The 16,764-nt window shown below is 51.8% G+C and overlaps 1 protein-coding gene across 1 annotated transcript in view; it reads right to left on the bottom strand.

The window, feature by feature from the left end:
* Positions 1–16,764, bottom strand: part of LOC135505711 (serine/threonine-protein kinase PAK 5-like) — a 121,649-nt gene that overhangs the window by 13,483 nt on the left and 91,402 nt on the right. Inside the window, 1 exon segment of the mRNA XM_064924772.1 lies at positions 15,978–16,104. Coding sequence (XP_064780844.1) covers positions 15,978–16,104 — 127 coding nt within the window.

The following is a 16,764-nucleotide window of genomic DNA, read 5'->3' as shown; positions in this document are numbered from 1 at the left end:
GCTGATCAAAAACAGCCCCTCTGTCTCGGTGTGTGTTGGCTCTCTGATGCTGATCAAAAAGAGCCCCCCTCTGTCTCGGTGTGTGTTGGCTCTCTGATGCTGATCAAAAAGAGCCCCCCTCTGTCTCGGTGTGTGTTGGCTCTCTGATGCTGATCAAAAACAGCCCCTCTGTCTCGGTGTGTGTAGGCTCTCTGATGCTGATCAAAAACAGCCCCCTCTGTCTCGGTGTGTGTTGGCTCTCTGATGCTGATCAGAAACAGCCCCCTCTGTCTCGGTGTGTGTTGGCTCTCTGATGCTGATCAAAAACAGCCCCCTCTGTCTCGGTGTGTGTTGGCTCTCTGATGCTGATCAAAAACAGCCCCTCTGTCTCGGTGTGTGTTGGCTCTCTGATGCTGATCAAAAACAGCCCCTCTGTCTCGGTGTGTGTAGGCTCTCTGATGCTGATCAGAAACAGCCCCCTCTGTCTCGGTGTGTGTTGGCTCTCTGATGCTGATCAAAAACAGCCCCTCTGTCTCGGTGTGTGTTGGCTCTCTGATGCTGATCAAAAACAGCCCCCTCTGTCTCGGTGTGTGTTGGCTCTCTGATGCTGATCAAAAACAGCCCCCTCTGTCTCGGTGTGTGTAGGCTCTCTGATGCTGATCAAAAACAGCCCCCTCTGTCTCGGTGTGTGTAGGCTCTCTGATGCTGATCAAAAACAGCCCCCTCTGTCTCGGTGTGTGTTGGCTCTCTGATGCTGATCAAAAACAGCCCCCTCTGTCTCGGTGTGTGTAGGCTCTCTGATGCTGATCAAAAACAGCCCCTCTCTGTCTCGGTGTGTGTTGGCTCTCTGATGCTGATCAGAAACAGCCCCTCTGTCTCGGTGTGTGTTGGCTCTCTGATGCTGATCAAAAACAGCCCCTCTGTCTCGGTGTGTGTAGGCTCTCTGATGCTGATCAAAAACAGCCCCCCTCTGTCTCGGTGTGTGTAGGCTCTCTGATGCTGATCAAAAACAGCCCCCCTCTGTCTCGGTGTGTGTAGGCTCTCTGATGCTGATCAAAAACAGCCCCCCTCTGTCTCGGTGTGTGTAGGCTCTCTGATGCTGATCAAAAACAGCCCCTCTCTGTCTCGGTGTGTGTTGGCTCTCTGATGCTGATCAAAAACAGCCCCTCTGTCTCGGTGTGTGTTGGCTCTCTGATGCTGATCAAAACAGCCCCCTCTGTCTCGGTGTGTGTAGGCTCTCTGATGCTGATCAAAAGAGCCCCTCTGTCTCGGTGTGTGTTGGCTCTCTGATGCTGATCAAAAACAGCCCCTCTGTCTCGGTGTGTGTTGGCTCTCTGATGCTGATCAAAAACAGCCCCCCTCTGTCTCGGTGTGTGTAGGCTCTCTGATGCTGATCAAAAACAGCCCCCCTCTGTCTCGGTGTGTGTAGGCTCTCTGATGCTGATCAAAAACAGCCCCCCTCTGTCTCGGTGTGTGTAGGCTCTCTGATGCTGATCAAAAACAGCCCCCCTCTGTCTCGGTGTGTGTAGGCTCTCTGATGCTGATCAAAAAGAGCCCCCCTCTGTCTCGGTGTGTGTTGGCTCTCTGATGCTGATCAAAAACAGCCCCCTCTGTCTCGGTGTGTGTTGGCTCTCTGATGCTGATCAAAAACAGCCCCCTCTGTCTCGGTGTGTGTTGGCTCTCTGATGCTGATCAAAAACAGCCCCCTCTGTCTAGGTGTGTGTAGGCTCTCTGATGCTGATCAAAAACAGCCCCCCTCTGTCTCGGTGTGTGTAGGCTCTCTGATGCTGATCAAAAAGAGCCCCCCTCTGTCTCGGTGTGTGTAGGCTCTCTGATGCTGATCAAAAACAGCCCCTCTGTCTCGGTGTGTGTAGGCTCTCTGATGCTGATCAAAAACAGCCCCCCTCTGTCTCGGTGTGTGTAGGCTCTCTGATGCTGATCAAAAAGAGCCCCCCTCTGTCTCGGTGTGTGTAGGCTCTCTGATGCTGATCAAAAACAGCCCCCTCTGTCTCGGTGTGTGTAGGCTCTCTGATGCTGATCAAAAAGAGCCCCCTCTGTCTCGGTGTGTGTAGGCTCTCTGATGCTGATCAAAAACAGCCCCCTCTGTCTCGGTGTGTGTAGGCTCTCTGATGCTGATCAAAAACAGCCCCCTCTGTCTCGGTGTGTGTAGGCTCTCTGATGCTGATCAAAAACAGCCCCCCTCTGTCTCGGTGTGTGTAGGCTCTCTGATGCTGATCAAAAACAGCCCCCCTCTGTCTCGGTGTGTGTTGGCTCTCTGATGCTGATCAAAAAGAGCCCCCCTCTGTCTCGGTGTGTGTAGGCTCTCTGATGCTGATCAAAAACAGCCCCTCTGTCTCGGTGTGTGTTGGCTCTCTGATGCTGATCAAAAACAGCCCCTCTGTCTCGGTGTGTGTAGGCTCTCTGATGCTGATCAAAAACAGCCCCCCTCTGTCTCGGTGTGTGTTGGCTCTCTGATGCTGATCAAAAACAGCCCCCTCTGTCTCGGTGTGTGTTGGCTCTCTGATGCTGATCAAAAACAGCCCCTCTGTCTCGGTGTGTGTTGGCTCTCTGATGCTGATCAAAAACAGCCCCCCTCTGTCTCGGTGTGTGTAGGCTCTCTGATGCTGATCAAAAACAGCCCCTCTGTCTCGGTGTGTGTTGGCTCTCTGATGCTGATCAAAAACAGCCCCCTCTGTCTCGGTGTGTGTAGGCTCTCTGATGCTGATCAAAAACAGCCCCTCTGTCTCGGTGTGTGTAGGCTCTCTGATGCTGATCAAAAACAGCCCCTCTGTCTCGGTGTGTGTTGGCTCTCTGATGCTGATCAAAAACAGCCCCTCTGTCTCGGTGTGTGTTGGCTCTCTGATGCTGATCAAAAACAGCCCCCCTCTGTCTCGGTGTGTGTAGGCTCTCTGATGCTGATCAAAAACAGCCCCTCTGTCTCGGTGTGTGTAGGCTCTCTGATGCTGATCAAAAACAGCCCCCCTCTGTCTCGGTGTGTGTTGGCTCTCTGATGCTGATCAAAAAGAGCCCCTCTGTCTCGGTGTGTGTTGGCTCTCTGATGCTGATCAAAAAGAGCCCCTCTGTCTCGGTGTGTGTTGGCTCTCTGATGCTGATCAAAAAGAGCCCCTCTGTCTCGGTGTGTGTAGGCTCTCTGATGCTGATCAAAAACAGCCCCCCTCTGTCTCGGTGTGTGTTGGCTCTCTGATGCTGATCAAAAACAGCCCCTCTGTCTCGGTGTGTGTTGGCTCTCTGATGCTGATCAAAAACAGCCCCTCTGTCTCGGTGTGTGTAGGCTCTCTGATGCTGATCAAAAACAGCCCCCCTCTGTCTCGGTGTGTGTTGGCTCTCTGATGCTGATCAAAAACAGCCCCCCTCTGTCTCGGTGTGTGTTGGCTCTCTGTTGCTGATCAAAAACAGCCCCCCTCTGTCTCGGTGTGTGTTGGCTCTCTGATGCTGATCAAAAACAGCCCCCCTCTGTCTCGGTGTGTGTAGGCTCTCTGATGCTGATCAAAAACAGCCCCTCTGTCTCGGTGTGTGTTGGCTCTCTGATGCTGATCAAAAACAGCCCCCTCTGTCTCGGTGTGTGTAGGCTCTCTGATGCTGATCAAAAACAGCCCCTCTGTCTCGGTGTGTGTAGGCTCTCTGATGCTGATCAAAAAGAGCCCCCCTCTGTCTCGGTGTGTGTAGGCTCTCTGATGCTGATCAAAAACAGCCCCTCTGTCTCGGTGTGTGTAGGCTCTCTGATGCTGATCAAAAACAGCCCCTCTGTCTCGGTGTGTGTTGGCTCTCTGATGCTGATCAAAAACAGCCCCTCTGTCTCGGTGTGTGTTGGCTCTCTGATGCTGATCAAAAACAGCCCCTCTGTCTCGGTGTGTGTAGGCTCTCTGATGCTGATCAGAAACAGCCCCTCTGTCTCGGTGTGTGTTGGCTCTCTGATGCTGATCAAAAACAGCCCCCTCTGTCTCGGTGTGTGTAGGCTCTCTGATGCTGATCAAAAACAGCCCCCCTCTGTCTCGGTGTGTGTAGGCTCTCTGATGCTGATCAAAAAGAGCCCCCTCTGTCTCGGTGTGTGTTGGCTCTCTGATGCTGATCAAAAACAGCCCCCTCTGTCTCGGTGTGTAGGCTCTCTGATGCTGATCAAAAACAGCCCCTCTGTCTCGGTGTGTGTTGGCTCTCTGATGCTGATCAAAAACAGCCCCTCTGTCTCGGTGTGTGTAGGCTCTCTGATGCTGATCAAAACAGCCCCCTCTGTCTCGGTGTGTGTTGGCTCTCTGATGCTGATCAAAAACAGCCCCTCTGTCTCGGTGTGTGTAGGCTCTCTGATGCTGATCAAAAACAGCCCCCCTCTGTCTCGGTGTGTGTTGGCTCTCTGATGCTGATCAAAAACAGCCCCCCTCTGTCTCGGTGTGTGTTGGCTCTCTGATGCTGATCAAAAACAGCCCCCCTCTGTCTCGGTGTGTGTTGGCTCTCTGATGCTGATCAAAAACAGCCCCCCTCTGTCTAGGTGTGTGTAGGCTCTCTGATGCTGATCAAAAACAGCCCCCTCTGTCTCGGTGTGTGTTGGCTCTCTTATTCTGATCAAAAACAGCCCCTCTGTCTCGGTGTGTGTAGGCTCTCTGATGCTGATCAAAAACAGCCCCCCTCTGTCTCGGTGTGTGTTGGCTCTCTGATGCTGATCAAAAACAGCCCCCTCTGTCTCGGTGTGTGTAGGCTCTCTGATGCTGATCAAAAGAGCCCCTCTGTCTCGGTGTGTGTAGGCTCTCTGATGCTGATCAAAAACAGCCCCCCTCTGTCTCGGTGTGTGTTGGCTCTCTGATGCTGATCAAAAACAGCCCCTCTGTCTCGGTGTGTGTAGGCTCTCTGATGCTGATCAAAAACAGCCCCTCTGTCTCGGTGTGTGTAGGCTCTCTGATGCTGATCAAAAACAGCCCCCCTCTGTCTCGGTGTGTGTAGGCTCTCTGATGCTGATCAAAAACAGCCCCCCTCTGTCTCGGTGTGTGTAGGCTCTCTGATGCTGATCAAAAACAGCCCCTCTGTCTCGGTGTGTGTTGGCTCTCTGATGCTGATCAGAAAGAGCCCCTCTGTCTCGGTGTGTGTTGGCTCTCTGATGCTGATCAAAACAGCCCCTCTGTCTCGGTGTGTGTTGGCTCTCTGATGCTGATCAAAAACAGCCCCCTCTGTCTCGGTGTGTGTTGGCTCTCTGATGCTGATCAAAAACAGCCCCTCTGTCTCGGTGTGTGTAGGCTCTCTGATGCTGATCAAAAACAGCCCCTCTGTCTCGGTGTGTGTAGGCTCTCTGATGCTGATCAAAAAGAGCCCCCCTCTGTCTCGGTGTGTGTAGGCTCTCTGATGCTGATCAAAAACAGCCCCCTCTGTCTCGGTGTGTGTAGGCTCTCTGATGCTGATCAAAAACAGCCCCCCTCTGTCTCGGTGTGTGTTGGCTCTCTGATGCTGATCAGAAAGAGCCCCTCTGTCTCGGTGTGTGTAGGCTCTCTGATGCTGATCAAAAACAGCCCCTCTGTCTCGGTGTGTGTAGGCTCTCTGATGCTGATCAAAAAGAGCCCCCCTCTGTCTCGGTGTGTGTAGGCTCTCTGATGCTGATCAAAAACAGCCCCCCTCTGTCTCGGTGTGTGTAGGCTCTCTGATGCTGATCAAAAACAGCCCCCCTCTGTCTCGGTGTGTGTTGGCTCTCTGATGCTGATCAGAAAGAGCCCCTCTGTCTCGGTGTGTGTAGGCTCTCTGATGCTGATCAAAAACAGCCCCTCTGTCTCGGTGTGTGTTGGCTCTCTGATGCTGATCAAAAACAGCCCCTCTGTCTCGGTGTGTGTTGGCTCTCTGATGCTGATCAAAAACAGCCCCCCTCTGTCTCGGTGTGTGTTGGCTCTCTGATGCTGATCAAAAACAGCCCCTCTGTCTCGGTGTGTGTAGGCTCTCTGATGCTGATCAAAAACAGCCCCTCTGTCTCGGTGTTTGTAGGCTCTCTGATGCTGATCAAAAAGAGCCCCCCTCTGTCTCGGTGTGTGTAGGCTCTCTGATGCTGATCAAAAACAGCCCCCCTCTGTCTCGGTGTGTGTAGGCTCTCTGATGCTGATCAAAAACAGCCCCCCTCTGTCTCGGTGTGTGTTGGCTCTCTGATGCTGATCAAAAACAGCCCCTCTGTCTCGGTGTGTGTAGGCTCTCTGATGCTGATCAAAAACAGCCCCCTCTGTCTCGGTGTGTGTTGGCTCTCTGATGCTGATCAAAAAGAGCCCCTCTGTCTCGGTGTGTGTTGGCTCTCTGATGCTGATCAAAAACAGCCCCCCTCTGTCTCGGTGTGTGTTGGCTCTCTGTTGCTGATCAAAAACAGCCCCCCTCTGTCTCGGTGTGTGTTGGCTCTCTGATGCTGATCAAAAACAGCCCCCCTCTGTCTCGGTGTGTGTAGGCTCTCTGATGCTGATCAAAAACAGCCCCCCTCTGTCTCGGTGTGTGTTGGCTCTCTGATGCTGATCAAAAACAGCCCCCCTCTGTCTCGGTGTGTGTTGGCTCTCTGATGCTGATCAAAAACAGCCCCCTCTGTCTCGGTGTGTGTTGGCTCTCTGATGCTGATCAAAAACAGCCCCCCTCTGTCTCGGTGTGTGTTGGCTCTCTGATGCTGATCAAAAACAGCCCCCCTCTGTCTCGGTGTGTGTTGGCTTCTGATGCTGATCAAAAACAGCCCCCTCTGTCTCGGTGTGTGTAGGCTCTCTGATGCTGATCAAAAACAGCCCCCTCTGTCTCGGTGTGTGTAGGCTCTCTGATGCTGATCAAAAACAGCCCCCTCTGTCTCGGTGTGTGTAGGCTCTCTGATGCTGATCAAAAACAGCCCCCCTCTGTCTCGGTGTGTGTAGGCTCTCTGATGCTGATCAAAAACAGCCCCTCTGTCTCGGTGTGTGTTGGCTCTCTGATGCTGATCAAAAACAGCCCCTCTGTCTCGGTGTGTGTTGGCTCTCTGATGCTGATCAAAAACAGCCCCTTTGTCTCGGTGTGTGTTGGCTCTCTGATGCTGATCAAAAACAGCCCCTCTGTCTCGGTGTGTGTAGGCTCTCTGATGCTGATCAAAAACAGCCCCTCTGTCTCGGTGTGTGTAGGCTCTCTGATGCTGATCAAAAACAGCCCCCTCTGTCTCGTGTGTGTAGGCTCTCTGATGCTGATCAAAAACAGCCCCTCTGTCTCGGTGTGTTGGCTCTCTGATGCTGATCAAAAACAGCCCCTCTGTCTCGGTGTGTGTAGGCTCTCTGATGCTGATCAAAAACAGCCCCTCTGTCTCGGTGTGTGTTGGCTCTCTGATGCTGATCAAAACAGCCCCTCTGTCTCGGTGTGTGTTGGCTCTCTGATGCTGATCAAAACAGCCCCCTCTGTCTCGGTGTGTGTTGGCTCTCTGATGCTGATCAAAAGAGCCCCCCTCTGTCTCGGTGTGTGTTGGCTCTCTGATGCTGATCAAAAACAGCCCCCCTCTGTCTCGGTGTGTGTTGGCTCTCTGATGCTGATCAAAAACAGCCCCTCTGTCTCGGTGTGTGTTGGCTCTCTGATGCTGATCAAAAACAGCCCCCTCTGTCTCGGTGTGTGTTGGCTCTCTGATGCTGATCAAAAACAGCCCCCTCTGTCTCGGTGTGTGTTGGCTCTCTGATGCTGATCAAAAACAGCCCCCTCTGTCTCGGTGTGTGTTGGCTCTCTGATGCTGATCAAAAACAGCCCCTCTGTCTCGGTGTGTGTAGGCTCTCTGATGCTGATCAAAAACAGCCCCTCTGTCTCGGTGTGTGTTGGCTCTCTGATGCTGATCAAAAACAGCCCCTCTGTCTCGGTGTGTGTAGGCTCTCTGATGCTGATCAAAAACAGCCCCTCTGTCTCGGTGTGTGTTGGCTCTCTGATGCTGATCAAAAACAGCCCCTCTGTCTCGGTGTGTGCAGGCTCTCTGATGCTGATCAAAAACAGCCCCTCTGTCTCGGTGTGTGTTGGCTCTCTGATGCTGATCAAAAACAGCCCCTCTGTCTCGGTGTGTGTTGGCTCTCTGATGCTGATCAAAAGAGCCCCTCTGTCTCGGTGTGTGTAGGCTCTCTGATGCTGATCAAAAACAGCCCCCCTCTGTCTCGGTGTGTGTAGGCTCTCTGATGCTGATCAAAAACAGCCCCTCTGTCTCGGTGTGTGTTGGCTCTCTGATGCTGATCAAAAAGAGCCCCTCTGTCTCGGTGTGTGTAGGCTCTCTGATGCTGATCAAAAACAGCCCCCCTCTGTCTCGGTGTGTGTTGGCTCTCTGTTGCTGATCAAAAACAGCCCCTCTGTCTCGGTGTGTGTTGGCTCTCTGATGCTGATCAAAAACAGCCCCTCTGTCTCGGTGTGTGTTGGCTCTCTGATGCTGATCAAAAAGAGCCCCCCTCTGTCTCGGTGTGTGTTGGCTCTCTGATGCTGATCAGAAAGAGCCCCTCTGTCTCGGTGTGTGTTGGCTCTCTGATGCTGATCAAAAACAGCCCCTCTGTCTCGGTGTGTGTTGGCTCTCTGATGCTGATCAAAAACAGCCCCCTCTGTCTCGTGTGTGTAGGCTCTCTGATGCTGATCAAAAACAGCCCCTCTGTCTCGGTGTGTGTTGGCTCTCTGATGCTGATCAAAAACAGCCCCCTCTGTCTCGGTGTGTGTTGGCTCTCTGATGCTGATCAAAAACAGCCCCTCTGTCTCGGTGTGTGTAGGCTCTCTGATGCTGATCAAAACAGCCCCCCTCTGTCTCGGTGTGTGTAGGCTCTCTGATGCTGATCAAAAACAGCCCCTCTGTCTCGGTGTGTGTTGGCTCTCTGATGCTGATCAAAAACAGCCCCTCTGTCTCGGTGTGTGTAGGCTCTCTGATGCTGATCAAAAACAGCCCCCTCTGTCTCGGTGTGTGTTGGCTCTCTGATGCTGATCAAAAACAGCCCCTCTGTCTCGGTGTGTGTAGGCTCTCTGATGCTGATCAAAAACAGCCCCCTCTGTCTCGGTGTGTGTTGGCTCTCTGATGCTGATCAAAAACAGCCTCTCTGTCTCGGTGTGTAGGCTCTCTGATGCTGATCAAAAACAGCCCCCCTCTGTCTCGGTGTGTGTTGGCTCTCTGATGCTGATCAAAAACAGCCCCTCTGTCTCGGTGTGTGTAGGCTCTCTGATGCTGATCAGAAACAGCCCCCCCTCTGTCTCGGTGTGTGTTGGCTCTCTGATGCTGATCAAAAACAGCCTCTCTGTCTCGGTGTGTGTAGGCTCTCTGATGCTGATCAAAAAGAGCCCCCCTCTGTCTCGGTGTGTGTAGGCTCTCTGATGCTGATCAAAAACAGCCCCTCTGTCTCGGTGTGTGTTGGCTCTCTGATGCTGATCAAAAACAGCCCCCCTCTGTCTCGGTGTGTGTTGGCTCTCTGATGCTGATCAAAAACAGCCCCCCTCTGTCTCGGTGTGTGTAGGCTCTCTGATGCTGATCAAAAACAGCCCCTCTGTCTCGGTGTGTGTAGGCTCTCTGATGCTGATCAAAAACAGCCCCCTCTGTCTCGGTGTGTGTAGGCTCTCTGATGCTGATCAAAAAGAGCCCCCTCTGTCTCGGTGTGTGTTGGCTCTCTGATGCTGATCAAAAACAGCCCCTCTGTCTCGGTGTGTGTTGGCTCTCTGATGCTGATCAAAAAGAGCCCCCCTCTGTCTCGGTGTGTGTTGGCTCTCTGATGCTGATCAAAAACAGCCCCACTCTGTCTCGGTGTGTGTAGGCTCTCTGATGCTGATCAAAAACAGCCCCCCTCTGTCTCGGTGTGTGTAGGCTCTCTGATGCTGATCAAAAACAGCCCCCTCTGTCTCGGTGTGTGTTGGCTCTCTGATGCTGATCAAAAAGAGCCCCCCTCTGTCTCGGTGTGTGTAGGCTCTCTGATGCTGATCAAAAACAGCCCCTCTGTCTCGGTGTGTGTTGGCTCTCTGATGCTGATCAAAAAGAGCCCCTCTGTCTCGGTGTGTGTAGGCTCTCTGATGCTGATCAAAAACAGCCCCCTCTGTCTCGGTGTGTGTTGGCTCTCTGATGCTGATCAAAAACAGCCCCCTCTGTCTCGGTGTGTGTTGGCTCTCTGATGCTGATCAAAAACAGCCCCTCTGTCTCGGTGTGTGTTGGCTCTCTGATGCTGATCAAAAACAGCCCCCCTCTGTCTCGGTGTGTGTTGGCTCTCTGATGCTGATCAAAAACAGACCCCCTCTGTCTCGGTGTGTGTAGGCTCTCTGATGCTGATCAAAAACAGCCCCTCTGTCTCGGTGTGTGTAGGCTCTCTGATGCTGATCAAAAACAGCCCCTCTGTCTCGGTGTGTGTTGGCTCTCTGATGCTGATCAAAAACAGCCCCCTCTGTCTCGGTGTGTGTAGGCTCTCTGATGCTGATCAAAAACAGCCCCCTCTGTCTCGGTGTGTGTAGGCTCTCTGATGCTGATCAAAAACAGCCCCTCTGTCTCGGTGTGTGTAGGCTCTCTGATGCTGATCAAAAACAGCCCCTCTGTCTCGGTGTGTGTAGGCTCTCTGATGCTGATCAAAAACAGCCCCTCTGTCTCGGTGTGTGTTGGCTCTCTGATGCTGATCAAAAACAGCCCCTCTGTCTCGGTGTGTGTTGGCTCTCTGATGCTGATCAAAAACAGCCCCCTCTGTCTCGGTGTGTGTTGGCTCTCTGATGCTGATCAAAAACAGCCCCCCTCTGTCTCGGTGTGTGTAGGCTCTCTGATGCTGATCAAAAACAGCCCCCCTCTGTCTCGGTGTGTGTTGGCTCTCTGATGCTGATCAAAAACAGCCCCCCTCTGTCTCGGTGTGTAGGCTCTCTGATGCTGATCAAAAACAGCCCCTCTGTCTCGGTGTGTGTAGGCTCTCTGATGCTGATCAAAAACAGCCCCTCTGTCTCGGTGTGTGTAGGCTCTCTGATGCTGATCAAAAACAGCCCCCCTCTGTCTCGGTGTGTGTAGGCTCTCTGATGCTGATCAAAAACAGCCCCCCTCTGTCTCGGTGTGTGTTGGCTCTCTGATGCTGATCAAAAACAGCCCCCCTCTGTCTCGGTGTGTGTTGGCTCTCTGATGCTGATCAAAAACAGCCCCTCTGTCTCGGTGTGTGTTGGCTCTCTGATGCTGATCAAAAACAGCCCCCCTCTGTCTCGGTGTGTGTTGGCTCTCTGATGCTGATCAAAAACAGCCCCCCTCTGTCTCGGGTGTGTTGGCTCTCTGATGCTGATCAAAAACAGCCCCCTCTGTCTCGGTGTGTGTAGGCTCTCTGATGCTGATCAAAAACAGCCCCCTCTGTCTCGGTGTGTGTAGGCTCTCTGATGCTGATCAAAAACAGCCCCTCTGTCTCGGTGTGTGTAGGCTCTCTGATGCTGATCAAAAACAGCCCCTCTGTCTCGTGTGTGTAGGCTCTCTGATGCTGATCAAAAACAGCCCCCCTCTGTCTCGGTGTGTGTAGGCTCTCTGATGCTGATCAAAAACAGCCCCCCTCTGTCTCGGTGTGTGTTGGCTCTCTGATGCTGATCAGAAAGAGCCCCTCTGTCTCGGTGTGTGTAGGCTCTCTGATGCTGATCAGAAAGAGCCCCTCTGTCTCGGTGTGTGTTGGCTCTCTGATGCTGATCAAAAACAGCCCCTCTGTCTCGGTGTGTGTAGGCTCTCTGATGCTGATCAAAAAGAGCCCCCCTCTGTCTCGGTGTGTGTTGGCTCTCTGATGCTGATCAAAAAGAGCCCCTCTGTCTCGGTGTGTGTTGGCTCTCTGATGCTGATCAAAAACAGCCCCCCTCTGTCTCGGTGTGTGTTGGCTCTCTGTTGCTGATCAAAAACAGCCCCCCTCTGTCTCGGTGTGTGTTGGCTCTCTGATGCTGATCAAAAACAGCCCCCCTCTGTCTCGGTGTGTGTTGGCTCTCTGTTGCTGATCAAAAACAGCCCCCCTCTGTCTCGGTGTGTGTTGGCTCTCTGATGCTGATCAAAAACAGCCCCCCTCTGTCTCGGTGTGTGTTGGCTCTCTGATGCTGATCAAAAACAGCCCCCCTCTGTCTCGGTGTGTGTAGGCTCTCTGATGCTGATCAGAAAGAGCCCCTCTGTCTCGGTGTGTGTTGGCTCTCTGATGCTGATCAAAAACAGCCCCTCTGTCTCGGTGTGTGTTGGCTCTCTGATGCTGATCAAAAACAGCCCCCCTCTGTCTCGGTGTGTGTAGGCTCTCTGATGCTGATCAAAAACAGCCCCCCTCTGTCTCGGTGTGTGTTGGCTCTCTGATGCTGATCAAAAACAGCCCCTCTGTCTCGGTGTGTGTAGGCTCTCTGATGCTGATCAAAAACAGCCCCTCTGTCTCGGTGTGTGTTGGCTCTCTGATGCTGATCAAAAACAGCCCCTCTGTCTCGGTGTGTGTTGGCTCTCTGATGCTGATCAAAAACAGCCCCTCTGTCTCGGTGTGTGTTGGCTCTCTGATGCTGATCAAAAACAGCCCCCCCTCTGTCTAGGTGTGTGTAGGCTCTCTGATGCTGATCAAAAACAGCCCCCCCTCTGTCTAGGTGTGTGTTGGCTCTCTGATGCTGATCAAAAACAGCCCCCTCTGTCTCGGTGTGTGTTGGCTCTCTGATGCTGATCAAAAACAGCCCCCTCTGTCTCGGTGTGTGTAGGCTCTCTGATGCTGATCAAAAACATCCCCCCTCTGTCTCGGTGTGTGTTGGCTCTCTGATGCTGATCAAAAACAGCCCCCCTCTGTCTCGGTGTGTGTAGGCTCTCTGATGCTGATCAAAAACAGCCCCCCCTCTGTCTCGGTGTGTGTAGGCTCTCTGATGCTGATCAAAAACAGCCCCCCTCTGTCTCGGTGTGTGTAGGCTCTCTGATGCTGATCAAAAACAGCCCCCCTCTGTCTCGGTGTGTGTAGGCTCTCTGATGCTGATCAAAAACAGCCCCCCTCTGTCTCGGTGTGTGTAGGCTCTCTGATGCTGATCAAAAACAGCCCCCCTCTGTCTCGGTGTGTGTAGGCTCTCTGATGCTGATCAAAAACAGCCCCTCTGTCTCGGTGTGTGTAGGCTCTCTGATGCTGATCAAAAACAGCCCCTCTGTCTCGGTGTGTGTAGGCTCTCTGATGCTGATCAAAAACAGCCCCCCTCTGTCTCGGTGTGTGTAGGCTCTCTGATGCTGATCAAAAACAGCCCCTCTGTCTCGGTGTGTGTAGGCTCTCTGATGCTGATCAAAAACAGCCCCTCTGTCTCGGTGTGTGTAGGCTCTCTGATGCTGATCAAAAACAGCCCCCTCTGTCTCGGGTGTGTAGGCTCTCTGATGCTGATCAAAAACAGCCCCCCTCTGTCTCGGTGTGTGTTGACTCTCTGATGCTGATCAAAAACAGCCCCTCTGTCTCGGTGTGTGTTGGCTCTCTGATGCTGATCAAAAACAGCCCCCCTCTGTCTCGGTGTGTGTTGGCTCTCTGATGCTGATCAAAAAGAGCCCCCCTCTGTCTCGGTGTGTGTTGGCTCTCTGATGCTGATCAAAAACAGCCCCCCTCTGTCTCGGTGTGTGTAGGCTCTCTGATGCTGATCAAAAACAGCCCCTCTGTCTCGGTGTGTGTAGGCTCTCTGATGCTGATCAAAAACAGCCCCTCTGTCTCGGTGTGTGTAGGCTCTCTGATGCTGATCAAAAAGAGCCCCCCTCTGTCTCGGTGTGTGTTGGCTCTCTGATGCTGATCAAAAACAGCCCCCTCTGTCTCGGTGTGTGTAGGCTCTCTGATGCTGATCAAAAACAGCCCCCCTCTGTCTCGGTGTGTGTTGGCTCTCTGATGCTGATCAAAAACAGCCCCTCTGTCTCGGTGTGTGTAGGCTCTCTGATGCTGATCAAAAACAGCCCCTCTGTCTCGGTGTGTGTTGGCTCTCTGATGCTGATCAAAAACAGCCCCCCTCTGTCTCGGTGTGTGTTGGCTCTCTGATGCTGATCAAAAACAGCCCCTCTGTCTCGGTGTGTGTTGGCTCTCTGATGCTGATCAAAAACAGCCCCTCTGTCTCGGTGTGTGTAGGCTCTCTGATGCTGATCAAAAAGAGCCCCCCTCTGTCTCGGTGTGTGTTGGCTCTCTGATGCTGATCAAAAAGAGCCCCTCTGTCTCGGTGTGTGTAGGCTCTCTGATGCTGATCAAAAACAGCCCCCCTCTGTCTCGGTGTGTGTTGGCTCTCTGATGCTGATCAAAAAGAGCCCCCCTCTGTCTCGGTGTGTGTTGGCTCTCTGATGCTGATCAAAAACAGCCCCTCTGTCTCGGTGTGTGTAGGCTCTCTGATGCTGATCAAAAACAGCCCCCCTCTGTCTCGGTGTGTGTTGGCTCTCTGATGCTGATCAAAAACAGCCCCCCTCTGTCTCGGTGTGTGTAGGCTCTCTGATGCTGATCAAAAACAGCCCCTCTCTGTCTCGGTGTGTGTTGGCTCTCTGATGCTGATCAAAAACAGCCCCTCTGTCTCGGTGTGTGTAGGCTCTCTGATGCTGATCAAAAACAGCCCCTCTGTCTCGGTGTGTGTAGGCTCTCTGATGCTGATCAAAAACAGCCCCCCTCTGTCTCGGTGTGTGTAGGCTCTCTGATGCTGATCAAAAACAGCCCCCCTCTGTCTCGGTGTGTGTAGGCTCTCTGATGCTGATCAAAAACAGCCCCCCTCTGTCTCGGTGTGTGTTGGCTCTCTGATGCTGATCAAAAAGAGCCCCTCTGTCTCGGTGTGTGTAGGCTCTCTGATGCTGATCAAAAAGAGTATGACATTGTTGCCGCCCATAGCATTGAACGCAAGGGAAAGCCAGCGAGCATGTAGCCTCCCTTGATGAAATATAAATAAAATAATAGCCAATCAGCGTTGAGCTAAACTAAGTGAGCTCTAATGTGAATGGTCCTGGCACACCAACAGAAGTGTAAATCACGTCGCATCGAGAACATCACTGACAGAAAATCCTGCATCTCGTTGTGATGTTGTCCTCCGGTGGCCAGCCAGCTAAAATTGTCCCTTTCCTAAATTAGCCATGTATAGAGATAGGGATTTGGACTTGTGGTTTTACTTAATTCTCCATACTAGCCAATGATTATAATGACGATTCTGATCCAACCATAAATTCATACATTGTGCCCCTGGCCTGAGAGGATGGTTCAATATGTACTGTGGCTAGATGTAGAAGGCTAATATTAACTAGCTAACGTTGCCCATTTAAGGAAGTTAGGCTAGTGAGCATGTTTTTAAACCAGGTAGCCTAGGACAACAAACCATGTAAGTGTGTACTGTTTGACAGAGTAATAGACAGTTTCTCAACATGAAAGAGGAGGATGGCATTGGCGTTTCTCTACAAGTGGTGTGAGTCAACGTGTTTTTTCTACATGCAAGCGCACGCACAGATATCAGAACCATGGACAGTCACATCATATTTAGTTTATGATGATTGGACTGCATTTTTTTGGTATCTTCTAGTTGTCTCTGTATTAGGTGATTAGAAACATAGGTGATTAGATGATGTTGAAATGTTGTAGTTGAAATGGTGCTGGAGTAGTGGAGGCAGCTCCTGTTTTCTTTGCTCTCTGTGGTTCTAAATCAATACTTGTTTAGTAGTACGAAAATGTCGGAAACGTTAACTTACTTGACCTGCTGTAGGTCATGTAACTGTTTGTTACCTGCAATACGCTTTGTGGATTTTACCAGACACGGGTTGCTCTCTGGTTTTGTGATGAAACAAAGGTGTGGTTGAATTTATTCTGCCGCTGTGTCTTCTTATCGTCTCGGCCTTTAGGCCCTATATACATATCACGGTCGCAAGGCATATCAACTAACATGTTATAGAGCAAACAGCGCAATTAACGCTCTTGGCTTCCCCAGTGATTTTACCCTCGCACCGCTACTGGTCAAGGTCACTATGAGAAACCCTTTTCCTAACCACAATACAGGTTTTAGCTGTGACCCAACAGGTACTGGGCACAACCCAGCAGGCAAGCCAACATCTGGAAAACACTGTAGAGACCCACAGTGTTAGAAGTTAGTTTTGTCCAGAATCCACGTTGTCTTACCCGTCCATCGCTGGTGAGGAGGATAGAATCACTCTTGATATCTCTGTGGATGACTCCCTGCGTGTGGAGGTACGACAGAGCCCTCAACACCGACACACACACTGTGGCTATCTGCTCCTCGTTCATCCTGAAACACACACGCACACACACACGTGGGTCAAGATGGAGGTTAGGACACTGCCAAACACATACCCTATAGCATATGCGTTCTTTCACAAGGACCACGTGAATGTAAAAAATATATATATATACCAGGAAGATGAGAACATCGTAGGAACATGAAATTTGTGGCGATAACCATGTAATGTGCACTAAGCTTAACAGTCATGTGTGTGGTCCCATATGGGCTTGGGGTAAACAGTACGTCTGGCTGATTCCACAGAACATTAACATGAAGCCCCAGCTGGCGAGAACCTCCCCCATCATCACACACACACACACACACACACACACACACACACACACACACACACACACACACACACACACACACACACACACACACACACACACACACACACACACACACACACACACACACACACACACACACACACACACACACACACACACAGGTTCTCCATTCTTGTGTATTTTATTTCTCTTGTGTTACTATTTGTATTACAATATTTTTTTATGAACTCTGCATTGTTGGGGAGGGGTAATAAGTCACGGTATTGTCTACATCCGTTGTATTCAGCTCGTGACAAATATATATATATATACTGTTTTTTACACACACACAAACACTGCTCTCATCTGCAGCCCCTCCAGCACTCTCCTCCCT

This window comes from Oncorhynchus masou, chromosome 19, assembly GCF_036934945.1.
Source record: "Oncorhynchus masou masou isolate Uvic2021 chromosome 19, UVic_Omas_1.1, whole genome shotgun sequence".
Lineage (NCBI taxonomy): Eukaryota > Metazoa > Chordata > Actinopteri > Salmoniformes > Salmonidae > Oncorhynchus > Oncorhynchus masou.
This window is presented reverse-complemented; position numbering and strand designations above follow the sequence as displayed.